General features: G+C 38.4%; 1 protein-coding gene across 7 annotated transcripts in view; it reads right to left on the bottom strand.

The window, feature by feature from the left end:
• The window catches only part of step (cytohesin steppke), a 148,364-nt gene that overhangs the window by 104,341 nt on the left and 19,828 nt on the right, over window positions 1–24,195 (bottom strand). Inside the window, exon 2 of one of the 7 annotated variants that reach the window (XM_076521315.1) lies at window positions 23,359–23,500. The exons of 3 other annotated variants lie outside the window; for them this stretch is intronic. In XM_076521315.1, the coding sequence (XP_076377430.1) occupies window positions 23,359–23,460 (102 nt within the window). In that variant the 5' untranslated portion in view covers window positions 23,461–23,500. Of the gene's footprint in view, window positions 1–3,405; window positions 4,355–23,358; window positions 23,504–24,195 lie in introns of those variants that run through there. 3 more of the 7 variants (XM_076521319.1, XM_076521301.1, XM_033484636.2) reach the window with 3 other exon arrangements.

Below are 24,195 nucleotides of genomic sequence, written 5' to 3'. Positions count from 1 at the left end.
CGAACGTTTCGATGGTTTCTCGTTCATAACTTGTGACGTCAGTGCGGTATAAAAACGTGACGTGATAATTTCTTTAACGAAATGCTTAAAATGATAATTCTAACAAGGAGATTTTCAATTCAAATAGCACATTTCTCAATAATGTTATAAAAAACACAAGGATACGCGCTATGCATTATTAACGTTGTCATTTTGTTTAAAACAGCAGTTTCGTTTCACCGCGGTTACGATTAGAATGCGAATAGTTTCAGCCAGTCACAAAACGCTTATGGCTTCGAGTTCGAGTACACCTGAATTAACGTGTTATACGAAGAACAAAAACTTTCGGTTTGGTTTCTAGCTACAGTAAATTCTCCCTAATAGACGCTCAGCTTGGAAACAAAAATGGATAAATTAGGAAACGAAGATACGATTAATCGAGCCTCGCGTCTTTTGTTTATAGTTATTGACAATCGACCGCTATAAAAACGAGCCACGAGCCTCGAATAATTGCATTTCCTCTTCCCAAATTGTCCATTTTTGTTTCCGAGCTGAGCGTCGATTAGGGAGAATTTACTGAGGGACAATTGGAGAGAATTTGCTGTAGCGGAGGAAACAAGTATAAAATCGCAAGGCGCTAGCAAGCGCAACTTTCGGTCGATTATCGCAGACGCGGATCGCGCGAAAGAAACGATCATCCCAGCATTCGGGGATGTTGTAATTGAACCCCGCGTCGAAACGTTATACGTTCGCGTCCGCGGCTGTTTGCGTTCTGTTTGCACAATCCTGCTCGGGTGTGACACAATAGACAAACAGTCGGTAATGAACGATTTAAGGAACGATTATGTACTCTGATACAACGAGACCTAGCAACTCCGTTTGCAATCGGTCTACGTTATTGTATATGCGGCACGAACGACGATGGAACGCAGGAAATTCCGTTACGGTAATGGCGCCAAGTCCAAACACCGTGGACGGGATAAAAGAGAATACGAAATCGCTTAGAAAACAGACTAGCTCTTGGATATGCTACAGTCGGACAAAAAAGTAGCGTTGGAACATATCCTATGAATTTATTATCTGTGCACAGGAAACTAGCGCACTGCACTGCGTCTATTATTGGATTCGTTAGTTCATTACTATATTCAACCTATACGCTCTCGAATTCAGTCGATACGGCTGACAAAGTTATCCGGTCGGATCTTTTTCGATAGAACACGTTTTAGCCTATTCAATAAATCAAATACGTGAGATTGATTTCGTTTCGAAACTACCAAACTGTTTCTCTCTTTCTATTATTGATTCATGGTTCCCTTGGAATTTAAATTATCGCAGAAATATATAGCCTCCAAACATTGCTTCATCCTATTTAATGAATATTACATATTATAATATATTATTATATAATATATATAATAATATATATAATATATTATTATATAAATAATTCTTCTTCTGTATTATTAATTCATAGCTTTAATTTTTAATTCATAGCATAAATTTTATCCTGTATTCATACTATTCAATAGATCAAAAACGTGAGATCGACCTTGTTTCAAAACTCCTAAGTGTTCCCCTCTATTATTAATTCACACCTCTCTTTGAGAATTTACACTATTACAGAAAAATCTATATGATTTTCACACGTTTCCAACCGTTCGTGTAGCACTGTAAGTGTGTTAATTTGTTAATTTAATGAATCTTTTTAATTTAATTAATTTTGTTAATTTCTCTTGTCCTGAAATGATTCACTCATAAAGGTATATGAATGTACGTACGAACAAGAATATATTTATTTTCTTACTTATTACACATTTTCATTGTACATTGTTATGTATTATAATGCTATATTATACGGTTGCTTCATATATGTACATACTGAAATGCGTGTTAATGGATTTCTATCTGATGTAGGACAACTAAATTAATAGGATACTTTTCATTTTTCAAATTTGTATCTAAATCTTTTACTTGCACTCTTAAGACAATGATACTACAAGACGATACAAAGTAACTACAAAGTAACTACAAAGTTGCTACAAAGTACTATCTCGACATTTTACGTTAGGGTCGATATCTGTGGATGCATGTCGAGGTTCGCTTTGTCTCATCGCTCTGCTGCATGTACCAGTCGTACAGTAAAGACGTGCCTTCTTCGTTCTTAAAATAAAGTCATAATTATATTGAAAAGTATTCCACGGTGTTTTATTTAATAGTCCAATTTCCAATAGTACCAAGCTTTCCTTTTCGAAATAAAATTTAGGAAAAAAGATCGTTTAACCTTAAATGGAAATGACGAATCTCTCAAAAGAAGTTATTATATTTATACATTCTCTTGCCTTCTTTTCAATTCAAAACAAATTTAAAAAATTTGTCAATTTTGTTCACCATAACTTCAGTTACGATTAAGAATTTTTTTTCTTAATTTCAATGTAGCTTGGGAGGTATATTTTTCAATTTTTATTCAATATTAGCATTGATCTGTTCTATTAAAAATGAAATATACGAATATATCGAATAAAAAGAGAAATATTTTAGTTTTATTTTGTGATAACCCCTCGCATAGAATTGCGCTAAATTGAATTATCTGTCGGCGCTTTGAAAGGCAAGAAGTACGGCAAGAAGTTATGGCGGACTTTGACTCAACTTTTCCAATGAATATCAAATTTTCCGGGCGAATGACCCTCGTATTAGTTAATAAAAGATGGGATACCGTAACTCCTAATCGTTAGTATTTCAACACAGATTTTATACCCGGGAAACCTCCCTTGGTAGTATAAAAGTACAACCCTAAACAAAAGATTGTCCGCTGATAATGTGCGAAGCAAAAATGAGTTTATACGACGAAGTTGTATCAAAATCGAGAACTATTGATAGAGATGAGATGAAGCGATGATCTTTTTCCACGTTGAAACAAAAATGATGCAGAGTAAAAGAAAAGGAGAGAGAATGTCGTATGAACGTTTTTTAACCTTGAAAATATCTATTAAACTTGAAATATTTCAACAAAATTGTCATTTATCTAATACCACGTATAATTCGATTTTTTTAAATGACATATCATACATCATTTTCCATTCAGGATTTTGAACCAAAAAATTGATTTTAGTGCAAAAACTAACGAAGTCGTGATTTTTTCGTTGAAACGATGTATAACATGTTATTAAAAAAAAAACCGTACACGGTACAGGTTAAATCACAATTTGTAATATTTCAAGTTTAACAGAAATGTGAAAGCCTAAAAAAATGTTCATACTACATTCTCTCTATTTCACCCTAATTCTCTGACGTTTCAGCTTCAATGTAAACAAGAAAATCTTCGCTTTGTCTCGTTCCTGGCAGAAGTCCTTTGATTTTGACGCAGCATCGTTACATCGCCCCACTGTGCGACGATTCGAAGAAAGTTAGACAGAGGATTCAACTAACCGTGGATAACGTGCTGAGGTCCCAGGCGCTCTTGGCCTGCTTTTGGTAGCCCTTCTTGTTCCTTTTGCCGGGTTTGCGCAGGCTGGAGAACCATCCGGCGGCTATGGCGACGGCGCTGACGTCCCGACGATGTTCCGTCTGGACGTTGCCGCCTCGGACCTCGTCCAACGCGTCGACCGATCTGCCGGTGAATATCATGGTCGTTCCCGTCTCCTTGGTAACTTTCTGTGCCGGGCTACTCTCGATTCCCGCGTCCCTGTACTTTCAGGAGCACCCTAACCTCACTTTGTGACACCGCACGCAACACGCGACACCGAAACGCTCCGGTCTCGAGGGTGACATTGACGCGCGAACTGACGTCCCGCCGAGCTTGCCTCGAATAATCTGTTCTCGGCAACCCCGCGTCGATCACTGGGATCCAATTGGTCGGGCAAGAAGCTCTCGATATCCCTACAACGATCCCTCCGATCGATATACCGGTCGATATCTATCGAGAGCGCCACGTGAACCGAGCGTAAACACCAGCGACAAAGAGTATTTCGATCTGCACGGGGAAACAATGTCGAATATATGCGTTACGATTCGTGCGTGAAGCGCGTTCGCGGTATTTCTGATTCACTCTCCGATACTCGCCGCCGTTAGTCACACGAGCGATTACGCTAGGCTTTTATTGCACGGCTACTCTCGCAGTGGTACGGTAATTGCACTTAAACGCGGCGTCGCGTCGCGTCTGTACTTTCGACCCGTGATATTTGCGACGTCGCGGCGGAATGATATGTGCCGAATAGATACGAACGTGATACTGTGCGTCGAAGCGATTAATCAACGATCTCTCGAGGAAAGCTACAGAACAAGCCGCTCCGCGAGGCGGCCGACGTGCGACTGCCGAGACGAGCCCGAGCGAAATCCCAGCTGGCGCCTTGCGATAACCGTCACGTGACGCGGCCACGCATGCGCGACGCCGCGCACACAACCCGGCGACCTGTAGTCCTTTTTCGAAAAAGAAAACGCTAACGATTCTTTTCCCTGCCGCGATTTTACTGTTTCACTCGATGCAAATCGGACCGCCGCGCTGGCTGCGCTACCAGATTGCACGCGTTTATGCAGATAGGAAATTTCAACGGTAAACACGCGGCCACAAGTAAATAAAGTTTCCGCTCGTTTGAACGCGGACTTGCTCTCGTCGGGTTTGAATATTTGAATTCTTACCGCGCGCTGATCGGGCGCCAACGGTACAGTAGAGATCTGCCTTGCTGGCGCTAGAATGACATAAGCGCGTCTAATTCGTATTGTTTCATAAGCAACGGCGGGATTAAATTTACTCGAACGACGTGCGATATCTATTAATATTGTATGCTCGAATAGCGAAGTTCATCGAATAGTTTCTCACTCTGTAAGATTTTTACATTTCTAGTCGCTGTAGTAAAAATGTTCAGAAAAAGTTTAACATTTTGATTGTAAAATACTGCATTCCGTTCTAACGTCGATACAATTAAAACATTGAAGATTAAACGTACAAGAATGAACACTCTTCATCTTGCAGTTTTCACATCCTAATCGAACTTGGTACGCTGACTATATTAGCTTAAAATCCTAAAAGACCTAAAAAAAAAAATCCTAAAAATCCTAGCTTAAAGTCCTAAAAATCTTGATTTCCGTAGCAACGTCAAATGCAATCACAAGATTACGTTGCAAAAGATTGCCAGGTTAATTGCTACGGATATTCTACAATTTCCTCAGAAATCTTCCGCTGGGAGTCATAGCTGTTAAAGACCATTATAAATAACCATCGGTAGGAGACGCGTTAATTGGCTTTCTAACGACTCTACCGCGGCTGAAAGGGACTTAATTATTTTCTTCTACGGTTGCGAATTAAATTGCTATCGACCAATTTGTTCAGGAATTTTGCCGCAGAAATTCATTCATTTCCAGAGAACATCTGATTCTACAACGTTGAGTCGGCAGATGCGCGGATGCCGCAGTGTAACTTATTTGTGAAAACTTATGCGTATATTGTTGCATAACCTGTTGCTGACCGAGGCGCAAACCAAGTGGACACGAGTCGTATCAACTGCGCCAAATATTCATACCGGTTGCAATTCAATGTTATACGACCGCCCCGGCAGGAATGATTCGGGCGATTTTAATACCGCAGCGAAGTTGCAGTATTTTCTCCGTAGCCGTAAAAATCGACTGCAGCCGGGCTCGGCTGGCTCGAGAAAGCCGCGGATCCGTGATATCCGCGAGCGAAATAAAACCGCCGAACCGCACGCAATATTTTCGTCCAGCATTTTTTCCCCGGCGTTTCCTCGTGAAAGAGAACTATAACTCGTCCCAGTTGCGAGGATCAGCCTTACACCGTTTGCGCTGGCTCTCGTGGCCGGGTCAAGCTGATCCCACCTACTCGTTGCTCACCGAGGTACGTTTCGAAATGTGCCAATGCGCCGAGGGAAAACTATAAATTGCACCGGGGAAAATTTCTCCGCCAGTCGGGGGAAGAAAACGGATGTTAATTTCCAGCACGAGTGGGGCGTTCGATTGGAAACGCGGTTTTCCAAATGGGACCCGGCAGAATCGATGCATCGGCGAACACAATCTTCTTGCCCTTATTATCACAAGTTTCAACTCGTTTTGGAGATCATAGCTTGCTGACAGTAAGGAATTCGGTTTTTGTGTCTAACCCTTAGCGCTCCACGCGTTTCTATATATGAATATATGAATACTATAATATTCTACTATTGTACTATATTCTACTATAATATTCTAGTATTAATATTACTACTAATATTCGTCATACAGAATATTATATATTCTACATGAATACTAGAATATATAGGATAAATATATTATATATATAATATTCTAGTATTCATATAGAATATATAGGATAGATATAATATTATATATATAATATTCTAGTATTAATATTACTACTAATATTCGTCATACAGAATATTATATATTCTACATGAATACTAGAATATATAGGATAAATATATTATATATATAATATTCTAGTATTCATATAGAATATATAGGATAGATATAATATTATATATATAATATTCTAGTATTAATATTACTACTAATATTCGTCATACAGAATATTATATATTCTACATGAATACTAGAATATATAGGATAAATATAATATTATATATATAATATTCTAGTATTCATATAGAATATATAGGATAGATATAATATTATATATATAATATTCTAGTATTCATATAGAATATATAGGATAGATATAATATTATATATATAATATTCTAGTATTAATATTACTACTAATATTCGTCATACAGAATATTATATATTCTATATGAATACTAGAATATATAGGATAAATATAATATTATATATATAATATTCTGTATGAAGAATATTAGTAGTATTCATATAGAATATATAGAATATGGTAGTATTCATATAGAATATATAATATTCTGTATGAATACCATATAATATTAAATGACGTTTATTATTGTAACGCAATGTGTAAATGTTCGCATCGCAGAATCATCGAAAAAAGTTCGATAGGCTCATAAAATAACGCAATCTGATAGAAATTAATACCGAATGACCCTAAGCGGCAGTATCTCGGAAGCGAGGACACGTGACAACGCTTCCTTGGAACCGCAGAACTATCGTCGAACGTTTTCGAGCATTCCTGTGCGACTGCAGTTTATGGCGGATCTGGGCGTTCCTCGAAAACACGTTTACGTCCGTCTGAGAAACTGCGTCAAGAACAATGATTAACTAAAATTAGCCGGTGCAAGACACGTTCGGTTCCGATCGCGGACTGGGAACGGCACGAGGGCGCATCGCGGCGCATCCACGGTGTGCGCGCATCGCGACGCATACTCGCGCGGATCGTGAAAAGAATTCTTCCGAGAACGAGGGAGGGGGGAGGAGAGAGAGAGAGAGAGGGACAGAGGACGCTGAAATTTCGCCGACTGCTTATCAATTGGCAGCGCGCTCTCGAGTGTCGCTAAGGGCGTTGACAGACGGGCCGTGGCTCGAAAACATGGCTACCTCTTTATCTGCCTCTCGGCTCGGGTTGCCGCGCGAAGTTATTCCATCCGGCCGTTGTAAACGATTGTGCAACCGTATCTCTTGGAAAATTGTTTTGTATTACGATAAACTCCGATGGTAGCGTCGTAAATAATTATTCAGATCGAGACTCTGAAGTCTGCGATCGCGACCGTAACGAGGGAAGGACGCGATAATCGGACTCGTGCACTGGTCGAATAAAATTTTATTCGAGCAATACCGCGAATAAATTCCCCGAATGAAATTTTATTCCAGCGATGCCGCGAGTAAATTCTTCGAGTAAAATTGTGTACGAGAAATATATCGAGAACGAACTCTCCGTTTGTTTCGAGTACAATTTTATTCGAGATTTATCGAATGAACCAAAATTGTGGGAAAAGAACTACCGGCTGTTTCTCTCTTCGCATTGTATGTCGGTAAATATTTCGAATAAATTTTCCGAATATTTGGAATAAAATTTTATTCGCAATTTTATGTTTATAATTCTAAGTATTAAGCTTTCTTTGCAGTTAGTTAATTTTTCTAATATTCATATAATAATCGTATTAATAAAAATGATATCATTTAAATAATTATTATAATATTATATATTATAATTAAAAATATATAATAATATTATATATTATAATATTATATATCATAATTAAAAATATATAATAATATTATATATTATAATTAAAAATATATAATAATATTATATATTATAATATTATAACTAAATGCATTGTAACGAATCGCCTGCTAATATCGTAAGTTCGCAACTGCAATTGCTAAATATCGACAGCAGAAAGATTAGATTTTATTTATATTTAAGAATAACGTTTCTATCTAGTAGATCATGACGCGATATTATTAGCGTAAACGCACCAAATTTTATCGATAAAAAAATTCTGAAAATAAAACCGTCTGCACTCTATTAAATATTAATAGAGCATACTCTATTCCATCGCACCATTTTCTGCCCTACTCATTAGATAAATGTGTGATGCAACGACATCGTTTATAACGCATCAGTGCATTTCGGAAAAGCGGGAAATCCGCAGATAAGATGTCGTTAAACGAATCCCCGATCGGGAAGATACGACTAATCTCAGGATAAGATATCCGGGATCCATCTTAATATTCCGGGCAATTATTTATCCAAGATTTGCTAATCCATGAATCCTCGGGCGCAGTTTGTTAACCCGCCTATATAATCAGCCGGAATCCTCGCCGGCAACGCTTATTAATCACTCCCGACCAATAAGCAACGAAAATGCATCCATATCTCGCCGCTGCTCGGGGATTAAATGCCTTCCCAATTAATCACAGTAGGTACTCGCGAAAGCTGCCGAGGGAAATTGAACACGCGCGGGTCGAATAAAATCGGCGACGGCGTCGTCGCGAGCGGAATTACAATGCAAACTGCGGGAACCGGCCCAGAACTGCCGGGCTTATTCCATTAGTAAATAACGATGATCTAATTCGTAGCAGGGTGTAAAACGCACGATTACGCGCCATAAATCCGTGGATTCGCGAGAACACGGTCACAGTCCACGTGGTCTTCCTTTTGACCCACCGTTCGAGATTTGTCCGCTTTCAAGGCGAACTTGGACAATGTTTATCCTCGCAATCGATTTTATAAATTGCTAGTTACAGTAATGTCTCCCTTACTGACGCTCAGATTGTCCACTAAAATGGATAATTTGGGAAGAGGAGATACGACTATTCGAGCCTTGTGGCTCGTTTTTATAATTGTGAACAATTTATAACTATAAAAATAAACCGAAAGGCTCCAATAATCGTATCTCCTGTTCCCAAGTGGACCATTTTTGTGGTCAATCTGGGCGTCAATTAGAGAGACATTACTGTACAGTAAATTCTCTCCAATTGTCCGTCAACTTGTAGACAAGAACGGACAATTTGGGAAGAGGTGGGATACGATTATTCGAGCCTTGCGGCTCGTTTTTATAATTGTTGACAATCGGTAACTATAAAAACGAGCCGCAAGGCTCGAATAATCGTATTTCTTCTTCCCAAATTATCCAATTTAGTGGACAATCTGAGCGTCAGTTAGGAAGACATTATTGTACTTTGCAGTCAAAAGTGTTCCCTCCCTTTCACTTCGAAGTTTGCTATAACATCGTACAATTCAATCGTATTCGATCAATTTAATTAGTTGATAAATAACAAAACTCTGCACAGATATCATTCAATTGTACAATTCTTTGTGAATATAATGAAAGTCAGCGGAACAAGCAAATGTTAATGCAAAAGTCGATGTCGAATTTGGCATTAATATATGCCTGGATATAAAGGATTATATTAACATAATAAATTATATGATTTTCGATCATTATCGCTACTGTATTCGTTAATTTAAATCAATTAAATTAATTTACTAATTTAAGTTGAAACACTCGAATATAATTTCGATAAAATTATATCGTTTATATTAAATATAAATAAAAAGAAAGTATACATTCAATGTCAAGATTTGCTATTCGAAATTTCTTCAATAACCTTTTCAATTATACTACATTGCAATTTAAAAAAGAAAATGAATATTGCATTTCTTTATTTCAAGATGAATTTCTGCATTAATTGTTACAAATTATTTACTTATAAAAAATTGTATTCGAGAAATGAATTTTTTTATGAACGTGCAGTTCCTCTCGCTTTTCCTTTTCTTTCCCTCTCTCTCTGCTTGAAGTTACATCTAATCAGATCTGTGATGTGGTTTTTAAAGAAACGAACGTTCTATTCGAAATTTAAGGAAAAACGTAGGGGGAACGAGTCGGGAACCGGAATCCGGTGTCACAAAAAAACGAGATACCGTCCGCATGATTCAGCGGCGAGTAGCAGAGACCAGGAAAAGCCGGCCTTTGTTCTCGGTTGTTTATCGAGCGACTCGTTGAATTTCCCCGGCGACCATCGAGAATCGATCGGATCATGCATGCTCTCTCTCTCTTTCTCTCTCGCGCTCTCTATCTCCCGCGCTCTCTATCTCTCGCATTCTCTCTCTCTCTCTCTCACTCTCGCATTCTCTCTCTCGCACTCTCTCTATCGCGCTCTCTCTCTCGCCCTGCCTCTCTCTCTCTCTCCCTCACCCTCTCACTCTCGCATTCGCTCTCTCGCGCTCTCTCTATCGCGCTCTCTCTCTCGCCCTGCCTCTCTCTCTCTCTCCCTCACCCTCTCACTCTCGCATTCTCTCTCTCGCGCTCTCTCTATCGCGCTGTCTCTCTCTCTCTCTCGCCCTGCCTCTCTCTCTCTCTCTCCCTCACCCTCTCTCTCTCGCGGCACGCGTACGCCCGCTGGAGCAGCGCTCAAATACTCATCGCGATCCGTCCGAAATTCCGCGGCGGCGAATTCTCCTAACATGCACACAGGTCGAGTCCTCGTTGCACCTGCTGCAGCTGCAACCGAACGATTAAGCTTGCTCGCGTGCACGCGTTTATCGCGTGACGGTTACGCAGATGCGTGGTGCTGTCCCCACCCGTGCTCATTTGCACCCCACCATCTGTAACTAGATTTGCGTTGCTCATCGCACATCGGATTCTTGCTTCCGACATGTGCTGGCAAAAACGCGTTTCGAAACCGGCGAAGAACGCGCGACGCGAGATCATGCAGAAGATTCCCGCGAGTAATGTGAACCGAGAAGCGAAGTCGCTTCGGTTCAACGAAAATTAAGGTTGAAGGCCGGCCGAGCACGAGCGTTTTTTTTCTCTTTTTTTGTTATTGCTGTTCAACAAATTTTATCTCGTTGATCTGTGCAAATTTATTCCTGTTGGACTTGCACCCGCGTTTCTATTCCTGTAGTCTGGAATAAATATCTTCGTTCAACCGAAAGAATTCGCTAAAAATACCGCGGGCTATTTGTGATTCCGGTGTATATGTATATCTACGGATTTTTATTTCTGATTCACGCAAGCAAATCATTTGTTAATTGAACCACCGTGTCCTTAGCAAGCAGCCGGCGAGGCACACGCTCGCTGGACAAATATTTAACGTTTCATGTGCTCCGAAGCGAGGCTTCGGATAGAAAAATGTTATCCTACATTGTCAACCCATTTTTCCGAGAAGAGAATCATTCTCTGCCGATTTCGCCGGTCGTATTTATTCTGCAGTTAACCTGCGGAGTCGGGTCTACTGGAGGGTGCTCGACGAAATTTTCTCCAAAATGGAGCCTCGAATAAGGAAGGTGTTCCGTCGTGGACTAAACTTCTCTGTAGAATCGTCCCTGCCCCGTAAAATAACGCCGTTTACTACCAATTCCATAGAAATTATACAGGATATGTCGGCAAAATCGCGGAACGCGTCGTAAGGACCGCGAAATGCAAACTCGAATAGATAGGAAATGTTTTAACTTTTGAGTACGATGACTGTGACTATTACTATTGATAGTAGATGTATTGGGCTGGCAACTAAGTAATTGCCGATTTGTTCAATGAAATAAAAAATTTTTTTACTTGGAATGAAGTTTAATCTATAATGTTGTTCGATGACCTTTTGCCATCTCTCTGACAACTTGAAAATTCCACGCTCGTAGAAAGTCTGATCCTTTTCGACCAAAAACTGAATTAAGTGAGATTTTTTAGCGTCATCATCATTAAAAGTTTTACCACGAAGGGAGTTGTCCAGGGATCGAAATAAGTGGTAATCCGATGGCGCGAGATCAGGGCTATATGGTGGGTGTAACATCAATTCCCAACCAATATCCATCAATTTTTGCCGAGTGGACAAATACGTGTGCGGCCTAGCATTGTCCTGCTGGAAAATTACACCTTTACGATCGACCAATTCTGGTCGCTTTTCCTTGACCGCTGCATTCAATTTGTCCAGTTGCTAACATTCACGGATAATAAAAAATAACATAATAATAATAATAATAATTTTATAATATAACATTTACGGACATCATAAAAATGGGAGTGAGAGACGTCTATAACTGAAATCGACAATTACTTAGTTGCCAACCCAATAGATGTGACTATAGGTGTGACTATTAATAGTCACAGTAATCACAATAGTAGATGTGACTATTAACCGTTAATCCAGCAACCCAAAAAATTCCATAAAGTCAAAGCAACGTATTTAATGATATGAAAATTGAAGAATTTTCATGTATGATACTAAATACTTCTACTAATTGTTATGAATGGTATATTAATAGCTTAATAATAGCATAATTTTAAATTCGTTGTATAAATTATTATATTTCATTTGAGTTTAATTTATTGTATTTTACTCTATTCTGTTTCATTTTATTTCCTTGTTTTATTTTATCGATTTTATTGTATTGTATGGTATGTGTTATAAAAGAATTGTATATTTTTGTGTACAATCCGGGCGTCAATTAGGGAGGCTTTACTGTATTCCTGAACAGTCCCAGACAGTCTGGTAAAATGACAAGCGAGAACACGATGAAATTATTTGCCGTCGTACGAAGAAGTTCGGAGCTAAAGAAGAAGGCAAAGGTTCGTTCGGGTTGCAGCGTTTCTGACAGTGCGAAGACTGTTTGGTCGGGTTTCGAGCGCATTCGATGCTGCCGTGCCACTTCCCGTCGAGACCATTAACGCCTCGGCTGGAAAAAAAAGAAGATAAATTGCTGAATGACGGTGACGAGCGCACCCATGGGGGGAAGCTGTGACGTATCGCCGCAATAACCGGTAGGATCTACTTCGTGGTAACGTTGATGGACAAACGTGAGTCAGTGGACTCGAGCTACCGAGCTACAGTAATGTCTCCCTAATTGACGCTCAGATTGTCTACAAAAATGGACAATTTGGGAAGAGGAGACACGATTATTCGAGCCCTGCAGCTCGTTCTTATAATTGTTGCCGATTCGTAACTGTAAAAACGAACCGCAAGGCTCGAACAATCGTATCTCCTCTTCCCAAATTGTCCATTTTTGTGGTGAATCCGAGCGTCAATTAGGAAGACATTACTGTATCAAGCTACCACGAGCACCGAACGATGATTCTTGCCACTTCTGACGATATAACGTCGACTGGCTATAAACAGCAAGAATCATTCTCGCCGCTAGCGTATGCCGTTCAACGACAAATTTTATTCGCAATTTTATGTTCATAATTCTAAGTATTAACGCTTTGCACTCGAGACTATTTTAACTCCAAAAATGTAGACATTTGTTTCAACCTACAGTATTTCCATTTGTTATGATTGTTTTTTTGTTTACATATGAAATTGAAGGCTTGTATTATTCGACAATTTATCGAATACAGAAAAATATAATAATGTAGAAATTCTTTTGAAAATAGCGTAGCAATATTTAGCGTCACCTCGAAGTCGCCACTCGAGTGCAAAAGGTTAAACTTTCTTTGCAATTAGTTAATTCCTAATTGCTTTTATGATAATTTTTTAAATGCAAATTCAAAAATATTAAGCGAACCTACATTTGTTTCGCATTTTCAAATTTTCAAATTTTTGTAATATTGATATAATAATCGTATTAATAAAAATTGTATTATTTAAATAATTATATGTTTGCCTACATGCATTGTAACGAATCGTAAGTTTGCAAGTGCAATTGCTTAACCCTTTGCACTCGAAGCCACTTCAACCGTGAATCTAAAACAATTTCTCTGCCTTACAGTATTTCCATTTTATATAACAAAGTTCATTTTATGTATATGGAACCGAGTCTCGCGATTCATAGAATAGTTACGCTTTTAGTGATTTTCAAGAAATCTGAACTTTGACAATATAAAAATGATCTTGGACCGTGATACAACAATCTCAGTGGTGCCTCAGAGTCGCCACTCGAGTGCAAAGGGTTAATATTGACGGCAGAAAGAACAGATTTTATTTATATTTAAGAATAACGTTTCTATTTAGTTGATCACGACGCGATATTATTAGTGTAAATGCACCAAACGATTCTTGCCACTTCTGGCGGTATAACGTCGCCCGGCTATAAACAGCAAGAATCATTCTCGCCGCTCGCGTGTGCCGTTCAACGACAAATTTTATTCGCAATTTTATATTTATAACTCTAAGTATTAAACTTTCTTTGCAATTAGTTAATTCCTAAATGCATTTATGACAATTTTTTAAATGCAAATTCAAAAATATTAAGCGAACCTACATTTGTTTCGCACAAAATTTTCAAATTTTTGTAATATTCATATAATAATCGTATCAATAAAAATTATATCATTTAAATAATTATATATTTGACTAAATGCATTGTAACGAATCACCTGCTAATATTGTAAGTTTGCAACTGCAATTGCTTAATATCGACAGCAGAAAGATTAGATTTTATTTACATTTAAGGATAACGTTTCTACTTAGTAGATCATGACGCGATATTATTAGTGTAAATGCACCAAACGATTCTTGCCACTTCTGGCGGTATAACGTCGCCCGGCTATAAACAGCAAGAATCATTCTCGCCGCTCGCGTGTGCCGTTCAACGATAAATTTTATTCGCAATTTTATATTTATAATTCTAAGTATTAAACTTTCTTTGCAATTAGTTAATTCCTAATTGCACTTATGACAATTTTTTAAATGCAAATTCAAAAATATTAAGCGAACCTACATTTGTTTCGCACAAAATTTTCAAATTTTTGTAATATTCATATAATAATCGTATCAATAAAAATTACATCATTTAAATAATTATATATTTGACTAAATGCATTGTAACGGATCACCTGCTAATATTGTAAGTTTGCAACTGCAATTGCTTAATATCGACAGCAGAAAGATTAGATTTTATTTACATTTAAGGATAACGTTTCTATTTAGTTGATCACGACGCGATATTATTAGTGTAAATGCACCAAACGATTCTTGCCACTTCTGGCGGTATAACGTCGCCCGGCTATAAACAGCAAGAATCATTCTCGCCGTTCGCGTGTGCCGTTCAACGACAAGGTCTGGCTCGAGTGTAAATAATTCTCTGTGAAGCCGATCCCGGGGCTCGCCCGTGCGACGCTACAGAGAGAAACCGCGGCGAAAATGTCGGTCAAATGCGTGTGCAACGCCGAACCGTAAATCGCGTGGACGCCATATGGCGTCCTCCGGGGGCTCTGGGACTGAGAGGACCGAATTCATTGCACTTTACGAGCCACGTCGGCGCATCCCGCGTTTTTAACACGCGACGAGAACGCGGAACGGATTTCGCGGACCATTAGCAGCACTCCGGATCGTTACGCGCAACTAAAGCATTATCGTCGTCGTCGCAGTTAGGATAACAAGTGTTGCCCGAGTGGCCTGCTTCGACTTTCCTGAAATTAGGAACGGTCCGCGACGAGCCGACAGTTTTTAGGCGAAACTTCAGCCGGTCTTATTAACTGGGATTTTTATGCGAAATAAACACTTTCCAAGACGATCGTCAAGAATAGAAGTTAAATTGAAATAAATCGTTTTTTTTTAAACACTTTAATGGCCGCGCGTCTATGCAGTCGAACGTCGCCAGGGGCCGGCAATATTTATGTAAATTCATGAAATAATTCAACATGTACGAACATACAGATAAAACAAAGACTCGCGGATTCGGTGACTATGAAAACGAGCTGCGAGGCTCGAATAATCGTGTTTCCTCTTTTCCCAAATTGTCCGTTTTTGTTTACAAGTTGACGGATAATTGGAGAGAATTTACTGTACAGTAATGTCTCTCTAATTGACGCCCAGATTGACCACAAAAATGGACCACTTGGGAACAGGAGATACGATTATTCGAGCTTTTCGGTTTATTTTTATAGTTATAAATTGTCCACAATTATAAAAACGACCCGCAAGGCTCGAATAATCGTATCTCCTCTTCCCAAATTATACGTTTTTGTCTACAAGTTGACGGACAATTGGAGAGAATTTACTGTACAGTAATGTCTCTCTAATTGACGCCCAGATTGACCACAAAAATGGACCACTTGGGAACAGGAGATACGATTATTCGAGCCTTTCGGTTTATTTTTATAGTTATAAATTGTCCACAATTGTAAAAACGAGTCGCAAGGCTCGAATAATCGTATCTCCTTTTCCCAAATTATACGTTTTTGTCTACAAGTTGACGGACAATTGGAGAGAATTTACTGTACAGTAATGTCTCTCTAATTGACGCCCAGATTGACCACAAAAATGGACCACTTGGGAACAGGAGATACGATTATTCGAGCCTTTCGGTTTATTTTTATAGTTATAAATTGTCCACAATTGTAAAAACGAGCCGCAAGGCTCGAATAATCGTATCTCCTCTTCCCAAATTATACGTTTTTGTCTACAAGTCAACGAACAATTGGAGAGAATTTACTGTACAGTAATGTCTCTCTAATTGACGCCCAGATTGACCACAAAAATGGACCACTTGGGAACAGAAGATACGATTATTCGAGCTTTTCGGTTTATTTTTATAGTTATAAATTGTCCACAATTATAAAAACGAGTCGCAAGGCTCGAATAATCGTATCTCCTCTTCCCAAATTATCCATTTTAGTGGACAATCTGAGCGTCAGTAAGAGAGACATTACTGTACTTCTTATTTGGAAAAATATCACACATTTTCCAAATTCTACATATATCATTATACTGCGCGTTTGATGCGCTTATGACAAAAACGAATAGGTGAAATACAACGCTAAAAGGACATTAGAAGAATTTAAGGACACTGTTGCATTTATCTTCGACTTGCTGCGATTGTTAAAAGAAAGAAAGATATTTTCACATGTAATTTACATTTCTTACAGTTAACTCGGATCACTTATATTTTGCCGCACAAAGATCCGCGGCCTGGTAATTATCAATCGACTCGATAGCAAGGAACGAAGCAAACAACTCGTGAAAGAATTAGTTTCGCAACCCGGCGTCGCGGACCAACGCCGAACGTACAAACAAATTAATATTCCGATTACAGCCTCGGCATTAACGAGCCCGAATGTCGTTCCTATTTAACCGTTTGAGTCCCAGGGGGTATTGAAAAAACACTGTCGAAGAATCCCAAACAGCGCAACCGCGCTTTCTCTAAACGAGTACGAAAAGACCCAAGCAGCGCGATAGCGCTTGTTTTATTTTCTGTCGAGAAATACCGAGCGGCGCGATAATAATGAATTAAAAATTTTTATTTTGTAATGCATTATTGCATTATTATAGTATTATTCTACCTATTGTAAAATGTACTATTTACATTAAAAGGAGCTGTGCGATGTACCTGCTTCGGTAAATCTGAGCGCGCTTCGACAATCGCTAACGCACCGTCATTTGTCCACAATGTTCGAAATGCGCTGGGTTTTCTCGACATAAAATCTCAACAGCGCGATCGCGCTGCTTGGGACTCAAACGATTATAGATCTGCAGGCTGATAACAATAACAAATTATTTTAGCCAAGGTTCGAAACTCTTTTATCGGCCATGGATTTATTAGTTTACGAATTTGATCGAATAACATATAAAAATAACAACCTGAAACGATACTACAACCGCCACGATTTTATATTGAGAACGTGCTTTAAATAAAATTCTTTGCGAACTTTTATATTATCTTTCGAAGATCTTTGGAAGCTCGATGACGTAATTGCTGCTTGTGTTTACATTTCCCTCGAATAACAGTGAACGCGCAAAAGAGACCGCGCATTAAGAAATCAACGCGAAAACGCGAAAAACAAACAAACCAGTCGGAAAGCCGAAAAATCGAGATCGTCGACCTTCGAACTTACTGCGCGATCCCACGGTGTGGAAATAAAGCGACGATTCCGCGATTGGAATTTCGGAATTTTCCGTGGCCGGGATCGATCGTCGAGCGCGATCACTTGGATCGATCGCGCTGCTTGGGACTCAAACGGTTAATATATCTATCATCGCTTTTTAAGAATACGTTGAATCGGAGAACTCCTTCCGAACAGAGTTACCCACTCATCGAGGACAATCGGGCCCGTTATATAACGCCAAGTTGTATATCACAGTGGTTCCGTGCAACCACTTGTGAATCACTCTTTAATGGAAACAATCTAAGCGCTAGCGATTAGCGTGGCTTCCAGGTAATGCGCGTGCTCCGGGAAAGAAGAGTTTCGCGGAACAGTCGGAGAAGATTCGAAAGAGAGAGAGAGAGAGAAATCGAGATCGTATCGGTGCTGTTTGCTCCATTTCGCCGCGAGAGACTAAACAAGATTACTTAATTTCGCTATCTTAGCACCCAGAGACTAATTTGCCACACGAGGATCGCGATAACGCGACCTTCTCCGAAGGGTTTCGATTCGTTCGGAGAACCATCCTCCGAAACCACGAACGAGACACGCTGAAATTTCTAGAAATCCGTGATTTCGGCTCTCATCGTTGGAAAGCAGCTTCTGTTTTATAGCCTACTTTTCAGAGAGTACTTTAGACCGGAGAAGTTTTTGTGGACCTTTGACGATCTTATGGTTGTCCTTACTCGTAATCAGACGGAGGATTTTTATCGTGGACCTCCATTTTCATAGGCTATTTTCGAAGGTTTTACTTTGAGCATTTCGTGACGGTCGTTGCTAGATCCATTCACATTTTTATCTACGTATCGATTTTAGTACGTATCTTTGAACAGCCATTGTTACTTACACAGACAGATTCGTTCAAATGTTTACGCATCAATTTTTATACGTATTATTCAGGAGACATCGTTAGATTCATTCGAATCATCTTGAATTGTTATATACAATTTGGGATAACGATTCCTAGATCCATCCTATTTTATATTTTTTTTTTAACTGGCATTGCTGGATCCAGTCGAATCTCCATGCATCAATGTTTATTGACATTTTTGAACATATTTATGGAATGCATGACAAATTTTTGTTATTAGATATATACAAGTTGGAAATATACACATATATAAGTAGCAAGGAATTGCTGTTCTCTCTAACCTATATAAAAAATATAAATAAAATAATGTAATGTAATGTAAATGTAATGTAATGTAAATGTAATGAAATGTAAATGTAATGTAATGTAAATGTAATGAAATGTAAATGTAATGAAATGTAAATGTAATGTAATGTAATGTAAATGTAATGTAAATGCAATGTAAATGTAATGTAAATGTAATGTAAATGTAATGTAAATGCAATGTAAATGCAACGTAAATGCAACGTAAATGCAACGTAAATGCAATGTAAATGCAATGTAAATGCAATGTAAATGCAATGTAAATGCAATGTAAATGCAATGTAAATGCAATGTAAATGCAATGTAAATGCAATGTAAATGCAATGTAAATGCAATGTAAATGCAATGTAAATGCAATGTAAATGCAATGTAAATGCAATGTAAATGCAATGTAAATGCAATGTAAATGCAATGTAAATGCAATGTAAATGCAATGTAAATGCAATGTAAATGCAATGTAAATGCAATGTAAATGCAATGTAAATGCAATGTAAATGCAATGTAAATGCAATGTAAATGCAATGTAAATGCAATGTAAATGCAATGTAAATGCAATGTAAATGCAATGTAAATGCAATGTAAATGCAATGTAAATGCAATGTAAATGCAATGTAAATGCAATGTAAATGCAATGTAAATGTAATGTAATGTAATGTAATGTAATGTAATGTAATGTAATGTAATGTAATGTAATATAATATAAATAATATAAAAAAAACGGAACATATATACATGTATATATATATATATATATGTTTTTTTTTATATGAGTTATATAGAGAGAACAACAATTCCTTGCTACTTTGTACACGAGAAAATAAAACGAAGATTTCTCTATCAACTTCCCGAGTGACCCAATAGCTTGAGACGAATAGGTTCGATGCAGGAGCTCGAGTAATGGGCCGCGGCGAAACCAAGTTTCAGTATAAAGCACGAAAAATGATGGTGCATCTCGGTTGGACGCAGCTATCTAGGAAGGGTGACATCAAGGGAAAGTCTTCGAAACTTTCGTACACGGATCGGAGAGAGACGGCGGAGGAGATTCTCCTCGGCCGGGTTAGGTGAAAGATAGCGCTCGCTGAAAAGATTATTTTTCCTCGTCCGATGGGTTCGTCGGGCCAAGAAAATTGCGGGATTCGCAACTCCGAGGCCCACTGACCCGGTTCGCACCGCGGTTTTCATATTTTCCGAGCGGATCCCACGCGAGAATTCAACTTTCTACGTCTCGCGTGCGCCGCCGCCGGGTAAATGCTGTGATTAAAAGCAATTTTGGGGACGGAACCCAGATTGTGAAACAACGTTGAAAACAGTGGGATACGTACGTTTTTATTATCGACGGGCAGGCGACAATGCGTTGACGTTTGTTTCGACTGCTTGTAAAAATGCAGGTCGTACACTGCAAATTTATCTCTCTCCTTTCGTAAATTATGTTCATCCTCTTTTGCAACTTATATTCATTCTTTTTTTGCAAATCGATATATGTACTTTAAAAATAATAAATAACATCCGATCAAAATTCGTAGTTCTGAAATACTTTTCATATTATCGTATGTTTGTAACAATAAAGATAAAATACTTATTTAAGCGGTAAGCTGGTTTCGACGAGTATACTCGTCACGAAGTAACAGCAACATTTGCTGTTCCAACTGCAATTTTAGCGAAAACTAAAATATATTCGTAAATTTTACGATCTTTCGAATATTTCGAGGTCACGATCGTTTGATACGCGAAGCATCTTTTTCTCGTTTTAAATATTCGAAACGTAATAAATTTATTCATGGGAAAACATGGTCGACAATCTCCTGAAAATCAAATCCATTCGGTTCACGAAATTATGAGAGAAGAAAATTGTACACAATAATCACCAGACTGCGGATATTTATGCAAAATACAAATTAATACCTGATGAATAATTATCGACGAAAATTATTATTATTATTAGATTTGAACACGAACACAATCGATGTAAATTAACCGATATAACTGCAAATCTAATTACGTAACATAAAATAACACAAGCGTGAAACTTCATTCTGTCTTTAATAATATTTTGTCATAAGCAATCAATATCCTCAGTCTAGTTATCACTGTTTTAATCCGCGCGCATCCTGTAAACTGTAAAGTATTGTTGCGTTATTATCAACTCACTCGAATTATTAAAAAACGAAGTACACTTATCTAAGTAGCTCCTGTGCCTCGCAATAATTACAATTTGGCAAGCCACAATGTACAAATGTGTTTGAAGCTGCAATAAGTAAACTGTCTAAGAATACAGAGAATCCGGGAAACGATTAACACGTTCAGTGCCGCGTGAGTCACGTATGGGTGACGCTAATTTTTAATCAGGTTTTTGAAATTTATTTTTACTGTAACATGTTGAACGAATTGAATATTACTAGGATCTGTAGGATACAAAATAGCTGAGCCGATATTTCCTATGACAAATTTTCACTTTCTAGTTTCGTTTTCATTAATTAATCCTTTGCACTCGAGTGGTGACTCTATGGCACCATTGAAATTTGTTACATCATAAGATATTATTATATAATAATATAATAATATTTTATATAATATATAATATATATTACAATATAATATAATTATAATATAATAATATTTTATATAATATATAATATATATTATAATATAATATAATTATAATATAATAATATTTTATATAATATATAATATAATTATAATATAATAATATTATATTAACAAAGTTGAGATTTAAAAGAATTGTTAAAAGCGTAACCGTTGTGTAAGTCGCAAGATTCAATTTCGCACGCGTAAAATGCACTTCGTCGTATAAAATGAAAATACTATAAATCAGACAAAATTATTTTAGATTTACAGTTAAAATAGCTTCGAGTGCAAAGGGTTAAATGACTCTGATATTGTGTGAATTTTTCGAGTTCATATCGGGCACTTAACGTATTAAGAAATTAGTAGAAACGTATACAGTAATGTCTCCCTAACTGACGCTCAGATTGTGCACAAAAATGGACAATTTGGGAAGAGGAGATACGATTGTGCGAGCGCTGCACTTAGTTTCTATAACTGTTGTCAATCGGTAACTATAGAAATGAGTCGCAAGGCTCGAATAATCGTATCTCCGAGCGACAATTAGAGAGACATTACTGTACTAAAGTACCCGGTTGTCCACGAAAGGGTTAAACAAACCAGCGGGTTAACATAGCAAAAATATTAAACGCTGGTATCCTACGTTTCGCCAGGATTATGCAACGATTTCTGCGCTAAAGCGAAAGGGTTAACGATTGTCAAAGCTACGTATTTTCTTGCAGAGAAAGAGAAGCTCCGATTGTCTATCGGAGTGAGGCTCGCAGAACGCCAAATACAATTAGGTACCGGGAAGAATTCGTGCGGTTTTCTCGTTGCTATAACATTAAAAATCATTTTGCTACCAGCAAATATCATATATATATGATATTAAGTTGATTTCTTTTGAAACTTTGATCTTCGTTGTCGGCGTAACTGCTTCCGGTTTTCAATTATTTCATAAACAGTAAATACGAATGCATCACGTAAAATAAATATGTTCTTTAGCAATCGCCGCAAATAGAAACCAAACACACGGAAATTTCTTTTCACCATAAATTTTATCTATACGGCAGCGTGTTTGATTTTATAATCTTTTGAAAAGAATTATTCTTTCCTCTCGGACAGCACAACAAACACTGTTCCGAACAATTCAGTACGCAAAGAATGTGTTCCTAATAAAACAACCGCACACAGAAATGACTCAAGAAATTCAAAGAAGGAAATAAATCATTGTTAGACTTCCATCTGTCACCGACGATGACAAATCGTTCAAACGATTCACTCGAGTGCAAACTTAAACAGATGTTTCAAACACCGCAAACACCGTTTGAAAAAGCGTTTGACGAAGAATCAGCCGTAAGATAGCGAATCGATTCACTTATGTTCCGAGAACTTTCGAAAATCCGCGCGCGCTCTTCCAGGTAGGTGCCTAATTAGCCAGCAAACAACGCTATCGTGATGAGATTTCACCTTTCGAGTCCGTCGTCGTTCTCCGCGAAAAAGCCAGATAACGGTGAACAAGCAACACGAGCAGATCCGTTCTCCGTTGGTTCGACGAGAGGTTGACGTCATGGGTGTCGAGGGTCGGGACCCACGTGGATCAGACGACAGACTGCTAAATCGATTAAATCCATTTAAGAGGGCCGACGAGCGCGAGAATCTCCGGGGAAATTCGCTCGACGAATTTACCGACCAAACGACCGACCGTGTCGCGCGATGTTTCCGTTTCCACGAGCCACCGATCGTAAACCACGCCGCGATCCCGTCGACTATTCCACGCGAATCTCCGATCGAGAACCGCCGAAAACGACGCCGCCCGACAGACGTCCGCGCGAACACCGATATCCCGCTGTCGAAACTGATGGCGAACGAGGCCCCGACGGTTTGTTGACGGCTGCAGCCTTGTTGTGGTTAGAACGGAGCTCGTACGAGTGCCATACAGAGTCAACAACATCTCGATTCTGCGTTTAATTACATTAAATGGAAGGCGAAACCCGCGTGCCATGGACGAACCGTTGTGTAAGAACATATACAAGGTGTACGAAAATTATTGCACGAGCGAGCAATGAAGGATTTCTGAGGTGATTCGAAGTAACAGTTTCCTTTGCGAAAATGCAATCCGCGGCTTCGTTTACGAGTTATTAACGAAAAACACTGACCAATGGGAGGCTGTTCCAAAATCATGGTATTCCCGAGAAATGAGGGATTCCTGAGGTGATTTGAAGGAACTTTTTCCTTTACAAAAATTTTCTCCGAGGCATCGTTTACGAGTTATTAACGAAAAACAGCGACCAATGGGAGGCGAGC

This window comes from Megalopta genalis, chromosome 1 (genome assembly GCF_051020955.1).
Source record: "Megalopta genalis isolate 19385.01 chromosome 1, iyMegGena1_principal, whole genome shotgun sequence".
In the NCBI taxonomy this organism is placed as follows: Eukaryota; Metazoa; Arthropoda; class Insecta; order Hymenoptera; family Halictidae; genus Megalopta; species Megalopta genalis.
Note: the sequence above shows the minus strand (reverse complement) of the source record. Positions and strands in the feature narration are given on the sequence as shown.